At 39.5% G+C, this 5,305-nt stretch overlaps 1 protein-coding gene across 1 annotated transcript in view; it reads left to right on the forward strand.

Annotated features, from left to right (window-relative positions):
* LOC107561719 (oxysterol-binding protein-related protein 6) overlaps positions 1 to 4,477 on the forward strand; it is a 57,016-nt gene extending 52,539 nt beyond the window's left edge. The window contains exon 23 of the mRNA XM_016246193.1: positions 3,534 to 4,477. Coding sequence (XP_016101679.1) covers positions 3,534 to 3,642 — 109 coding nt within the window. The 3' untranslated portion in view covers positions 3,643 to 4,477. The remainder of the gene's footprint in view (positions 1 to 3,533) is intronic.
* Positions 4,478 to 5,305: the final 828 nt, after the last annotated feature.

A 5,305-nucleotide genomic window follows, 5' to 3' on the forward strand; every position in this document is an offset into this window, starting at 1 on the left:
CCAACACGAAGAGCTCTCCAAGAGCGCGCTGAACTCGTTCAGTCTTTTCTCTCAGTAGAGTAGTCAGGAGCAGAACGATGTGATCGCTTGGCTCCGAAGCGAAAAGCTGAATATGCGCTGCACCTGCTGCCTACTTATACTCACGCTGTGATCAGCAGCAGCTGGATGCAATAATCGCATGCCAATGTGCATTGGCTCGTTTAGTTTACACTCGAAGTAGATTGGTCCCTCTAAGCGAGATCCCAATTTCGTCGGTCCTCCGACGTGACGTAGAGAGTGACCGACTGAAAGGGAACTGCCTTACAGTCTGATAACACCAAAGCCTGTCGTTTCCTTTTAAAGGAATCAAATAAGATGTTCTTAACCCTCATGTTGTGTTCAGGTCATTTTGACCCAGAGAGGTTTTCTTTTTCCTGAAAATCATAGTTATTGTTATCGCATTACACTAAAACCTGCTGACTGTGCTCACACTGGGTATAACAACAACCCCAAAAAATCTGATCATTTGTGTACTTTTTTGGGACTTTTTTCCCACCTTGTTACTTTTGTGGTGTCAAAAATGACCAGGCTACAAAGTATTGCTTATAAATGTCTTGTTACGCTATATTTATTATTACCATATATTGTATTCAAACTTTTTTTATCAACTTTTCTTTCAATTATCAAAGGTTTTTTATTTCTTTTTATAACACATTTATTGTAGGCCTTATTCATGTGAGCTAATTCACCTCAGTTTTTGAGTGAAAATTTACAAAATTATCCACAAGTAATGCTTTTTCGCTCAAAAACAGGTGCATAAGCTCAGATCAGTGAGGGCTACGATCAGTCAGTTCCGAAAAAAATACAAACCCTGTGCTAACTGAAATAAAACAAGTTGATAAAAAGATTGAATCTAGGATTTGGTCATAATATAGCATAATGAGAGATTTACAAGGAATTTTTAAAAGGCCGGCCATTTTTGACCAGGAAAACACCAAATTAGGTTAAGAAAATATTTGAGACTCAACCATATTTGTGACCATGGACCACAAAACCAGTCATAAGGGTCAATTTCTCGAAATTGAGATTTATACATCACCTGAAAGCTGAATAAATAAGCTTTCCATTGATGTATGGTTTGTTAGTATAGGACAGTGTTACTCATGCGGCTCACCAAGCTTTAATGTGTGGCTCGCATGGCAGATGGCAGTAAATAATGCGATGATATGATCAATACAGATATTTAATAAAAACATTAAAAACAAGCAGCGCTATAAGCCATTAAAAAAACTCACAACGTGTCTACACTGGACGAGAGCGTCGTGATGCGACGCGACAAAAGACAATAGAACACATTATAATATAATTATGGCCCTATGATTTCTGCGATGTGGAAAACGCGGACAGAATCACGGAATCCAGTCATAAAAACAGAATTTACTGTATAACGCGGAATGTCACGGAATTTGTCAAAGTTTGAGTGAATAAATCAAAAGTAAGTCATTACTCTTAAATCGCAATATTGACTGGTATCTGTAAATATTAAGCTGCAAAAATACCATTTAAATATGAATCCTGCATGTCTCTTTATGAATGAATGGCACAGACGCGCAGTTTCGTTTACTACACACATACTGAAGTGCGCAGTGTTTTCAGCATCTGCTGTCTCGCTAAATGAGAACATAAATACATGAACAACAGTCAGTGTCTGCTCTATTACAAATAATTTACAAGATGGAAATATAGACTAGAAAGATATTTAAACTTGCTCTGCCCTTATGTCCATGACATTGACTCACTGCGGAGTTGTTTTGCCAATCTTTCCAGCTCTTAACGCCGAATGTGCTCTTATGGTTTGATACATGATGGGGTAATGTAGAAGCAAATAACTTTAAATGACTTTTAAAAATAAACCCCTTTGTATTGCATTGCATATTGTATGTTCAGGGATGACAGACTGAGAAGCAGACATGCTATTTATGACTGGATGTAACTTTTCATACTTTGCAGTAAAAGTGGCTCTCCTATTAACTTTGTCCTATATGTGCGGCTCTCGTGAAAAAAATAGGGAATATCACTGGTACACTCTAAAAAATGCTGGGTTAAATACAACCCAGTGCTGGGTAAAATAGGGACAAACCCAGCAATTGGGTTGTTTTGACCCAGCGGTTGGGTTAAATGTTTAACCCAACCTTCTGGGTAGTACACTGGACGAGAGCGTCGTGATGCGACGCGACAAAAGACAATAGAACACATTATAATATAATTATGGCCCTATGATTTCTGCGATGTGGAAAACGCGGACAGAATCACGGAATCCAGTCATAAAAACAGAATTTACTATATAACGCGGAATGTCACGGAATTTGTCAAAGTTTGAGTGAATAAATCAAAAATAAGTCATTACACTTAAATCGCGATATTGACTGGTATCTGTAAATATTAAGCTGCAAAAATACCATTTAAATATGAATCCTGCATGTCTCTTTATGAATGAATGGCACAGACGCGCAGTTTCGTTTACTACACACATACTGAAGTGCGCAGTGTTTTCAGCATCTGCTGTCTCGCTAAATGAGAACATAAATACATGAACAACAGTCAGTGTCTGCTCTATTACAAATAATTTACAAGATGGAAATATAGACTAGAAAGATATTTAAACTTGCTCTGCCCTTATGTCCATGACATTGACTCACTGCGGAGTTGTTTTGCCAATCTTTCCAGCTCTTAACGCCGAATGTGCTCTTATGGTTTGATACATGATGGGGTAATGTAGACGCAAATAACTTTAAATGACTTTTAAAAATAAACCCCTTTGTATTGCATTGCATATTGTATGTTCAGGGATGACAGACTGAGAAGCAGACATGCTATTTATGACTGGATGTAACTTTTCATACTTTGCAGTAAAAGTGGCTCTCCTATTAACTTTGTCCTATATGTGCGGCTCTCGTGAAAAAAATAGGGAATATCACTGGTACACTCTAAAAAATGCTGGGTTAAATACAACCCAGTGCTGGGTAAAATAGGGACAAACCCAGCAATTGGGTTGTTTTGACCCAGCGGTTGGGTTACTACCCAGAAGGTTGGGTTAAACATTTAACCCAACCGCTGGGTCAAAACAACCCAATTGCTGGGTTTGTCCCTATTTTACCCAGCACTGGGTTGTATTTAACCCAGCATTTTTTTAGAGTGTATAGGACCATATTTGGCCGAAATACAACTATTTGAAAATCTGGAATCTGAGGGTACAAAAAAAATCTAAATACTGAGAAAATAGCCTTTAAAGTTGTCCAAATGAAGTTCTTAGCAATGCATATTACTAATCAAAAAGTTTTGATATATTTACAGTAGGACATTTACAAAATATCTTCATGGAACATGATCTTTACTTAAGATCCTAATGATTTTTGGCATAAAAGAAAAATCGATCATTTTGACCCATACAATGTATTTTTGGCTATTGCTACAAATATACCCCAGTGACTTATGACTGGTTTTGTGCTCCAGGGTCACATTTGAGTTTAACCTGTGCTTCCTCTGTGTAACAGGAAGGTTATGGACAGTAACCAGAGGGAGAGATGGGTGTCTAACAACACGTACTGGGAACTGCGCAAGGACCCTGGCTTCCTCAAACTAGAAAACCCTGAGCTGTGGTAGATCCAGATACCTGTGCTGATGACGCCTTCACTGCTGACTGCAGATGCTTACTATGCAGAACAGGAGCAGCCTGGGACTTCCCTCTAGATTTGGATTTTATCTCCAGAAATGGACTGAAAAAAAGACTCTCTCCACATCACTTCGGCAGGCTCCCTCTCCATAGTAACAGAGAGACAGCGCAGTTGTCAGGGCAACAGTGAGAGCTGTAGAGCTGTCCACATGAAGCCGTTTGTGCTTCCTGTTAAGTCCTTGCCTTAAGAAGTCGCTTCTCAACAACAAAGTTTTACGCTTTTAGTGAAATTCCCTCAACTTCTTGGTTTAGATGGACTGAATTTGCTCTTGGTTACATTGTGCATGTGAAGATGGCAGCTTTGATCGGCAATATGCTTCACAAACTCGTCAAAACTACATTTAGACAATTTTAGCTGTATTTTTGTAAATGACCAAAAGAAGGGAATTGCTTTGGAAGTTAAAGCTGTGCCGTGACTGAAGTCGAACTGTCCCTCCTCATATTCGATGGCTCAGTGTGCACCATGTGCTGAACGTGTGACAGTTTTATAATTGTGCACTCCAAACCCTTTCAAACCCTTCCAAAGAATCAAGCCTGAAAGAGAATTCCTGGAGCCAGCCTGCAACACTGTGCAGAAGACGTCCCAGGACTTTTCCCTCACAGACCCCTGTATCTCTGTATCATTAGTGCTCTTTAAAGCAAGAGTGTGACATTTATGCACCACTAATGGCACCAAATCAAATTCAGGAAATTATTTTTTTCCAAGCAGGTTCTACAAGCACTTGCCACCTTCAGAAAAACTAGTCAGTGCCCTGCGAAACCCAAACTTACACACTCTAAAAAATGTTGGGTTAAATATAACCCAGCGCTGGGTTAAAAAGGGACAAACCCAGCTATTGGGTTGTTTTGACCCTGCGGATGGGTTGTTTTGACCCAGAGGTTGGGTTGTTTTGACGCAGAGGCTGGGTTGTTTTGATGCAGAGGTTGGGTTGTTTTGACCCAGCGGTTGGGTTGCTTTGCCCCAGCGGTTGGGTTGCTTTGACCCAGCGGTTGGGTTGTTTTGACCCAGCGGTTGGGTTGCTTTGCCCCAGCGGTTGGGTTCAAAACAACCCAGCCACTGGGTTCGTCCCTTTTTAACCCAGCATTTTTTAGAGTGCACCATTGGTTGAGCAAGAAGTCAGACACACGTTGCAGTTAAAGGGCAAGTTCACCCGACAATGATAAATCTGTCATCAGTTTCTCACCCTCATGTCGTTGCATGCCCATAAAGATTCAAAACACAGTATTTTTAATTAAACCTGAGTGGTTTCTGTCCCTCCATTGATAAATACAGGTAACCAAAACTTATAAGATCCAAAAAGGTTATAAAGTTGTTGTAAAACAAGCTCCTGTGTTTACCATCTTTGTTGTGCTCTGCTGTTTGTTTCAATCACTGTTTAGATGTAAATGGTAACACTTTATTTCGATAGTCCACTTTAGACATTCTATTTACAGTAAGTAACTTTGCAACTACATGTCAACTAGCAGTCATTAGAGTATTAGTACTGTCTGCTTAATATCTGCTAACACTTTATTTTGATGGGTCAACAACATACAACATACTGACTATCAGAAACTTTGCAAGTATATGTTAACTTATTCTACTAACCCTAA

Source organism: Sinocyclocheilus grahami, unplaced genomic scaffold (assembly GCF_001515645.1).
Source record: "Sinocyclocheilus grahami isolate Dianchi unplaced genomic scaffold, SAMN03320097.WGS_v1.1 scaffold789.1, whole genome shotgun sequence".
NCBI lineage: Eukaryota > Metazoa > Chordata > Actinopteri > Cypriniformes > Cyprinidae > Sinocyclocheilus > Sinocyclocheilus grahami.